The 1,162-nt window shown below is 57.4% G+C and overlaps 1 protein-coding gene across 1 annotated transcript in view; it reads right to left on the bottom strand.

Moving 5' to 3' along the window:
* The window catches only part of TRAPPC10 (trafficking protein particle complex 10), a 72,802-nt gene that overhangs the window by 19,463 nt on the left and 52,177 nt on the right, over positions 1–1,162 (bottom strand). Inside the window, 1 exon segment of the mRNA XM_029938855.1 lies at positions 2–339. Within this exon segment, the coding sequence (XP_029794715.1) occupies positions 2–339 (338 nt within the window).

Genomic DNA, 1,162 nt, shown 5'->3' with positions numbered 1-1,162 from the left:
AGCCGTCGGCCGGGCTCCGCTCCAGCAGCTCCTGCAGCTCCAGCGCCGGCGGGCGGCTCCGCGGCGCGGGCCAGGGCGAGCCCTCGGCCGGGAAGGTGACCGCCCCGCTGGACGCCTTGTGCTTGGTGAGCCACTCGGCGGTCTTCCGGTAGTTGTTCTTCTCGATGCTGAAGTGGACGCTGATGGCCACCTGCTCCACGGGGACGGGGACGGGCATCTGGCTGCACAAGGTTATCTCCACGGACAAAACCCCCCCGACGTGCACCACGGCGGTGGGAGGGGTGAAGTGAAGCTCTCTCAGTTGTGCGAAACAGTGCAGGGGGAGCACGATTCTCTGGCCTGCGAACGCACATCGCCACCAGTTAGTCCCCGTGCCGCGGGTCCCCTGCAGGCAGCAGGGCCTCGGCCACTGCCCGGCCGGCCGGCGGGAGCACACCTGCACGAGGGGCAGGAGGCGCCGCTACTCCCAGGGGATGGCTAAGCCCCCGACCCCGCACCATCTTCACAGCTAAACGGGGGATTTGGCCAAAAGGAGAACATACACACCCGCCCAGATAACTCATGGAAGTCACAGAGTGTGGAGAAATTAAGGGAAGTTCGGATTTGGCAAACTTAAGGGGAAAACAGGTCAGTGAAGACCTGAATTTCAAAATAGTACTTATAGTCCAACTACTAGACCTGTTTCAAAGAACTCCATCACCTGCCCACCTACATAGAGAAATTCTCAAAAAAAAAAGAAAGAAAGAAACTCTTAAGTAAAGATGCCAAGTGCTCGCCAGCCTGTGCACTCAGCCAGTGGGGTGGGGGCCTTGCCTCCTGGACCGCCCAGTTCCTGAGGGAGAGAGCCACCCTCTGGCCTCCTTTCTGGCTTGTTCCGAAAATGCACAAGGCCGCCGGACTGACTGGTAAGTGTTTATTAAACGCTAATCAACTCAAGGAAAGACTTGCGGAGATTCATGTTCTAAAACCAAAGAGGGGCATGTGGGTGGCTCAGTCAGTTGAGCGTCTGGCTCTTGATTTTGGCTCAGGTCACAATCTCACGGAACATGGGGTCGAGCCCCAGGTCAGGTTCCAAGGATCCTGCTTAGGATTCTCTCTGCCCCTCCCTAGCTCTCATATGTGTGTTCTTTCTCTCTCCCTTTCTCTAGAAAATAAATAAGTG

Source organism: Suricata suricatta, chromosome 5 (genome assembly GCF_006229205.1).
Source record: "Suricata suricatta isolate VVHF042 chromosome 5, meerkat_22Aug2017_6uvM2_HiC, whole genome shotgun sequence".
Lineage (NCBI taxonomy): Eukaryota > Metazoa > Chordata > Mammalia > Carnivora > Herpestidae > Suricata > Suricata suricatta.
The sequence above is the reverse complement of the archived record's forward strand: the minus strand, read 5'-3'. Positions and strand labels throughout refer to the sequence as shown.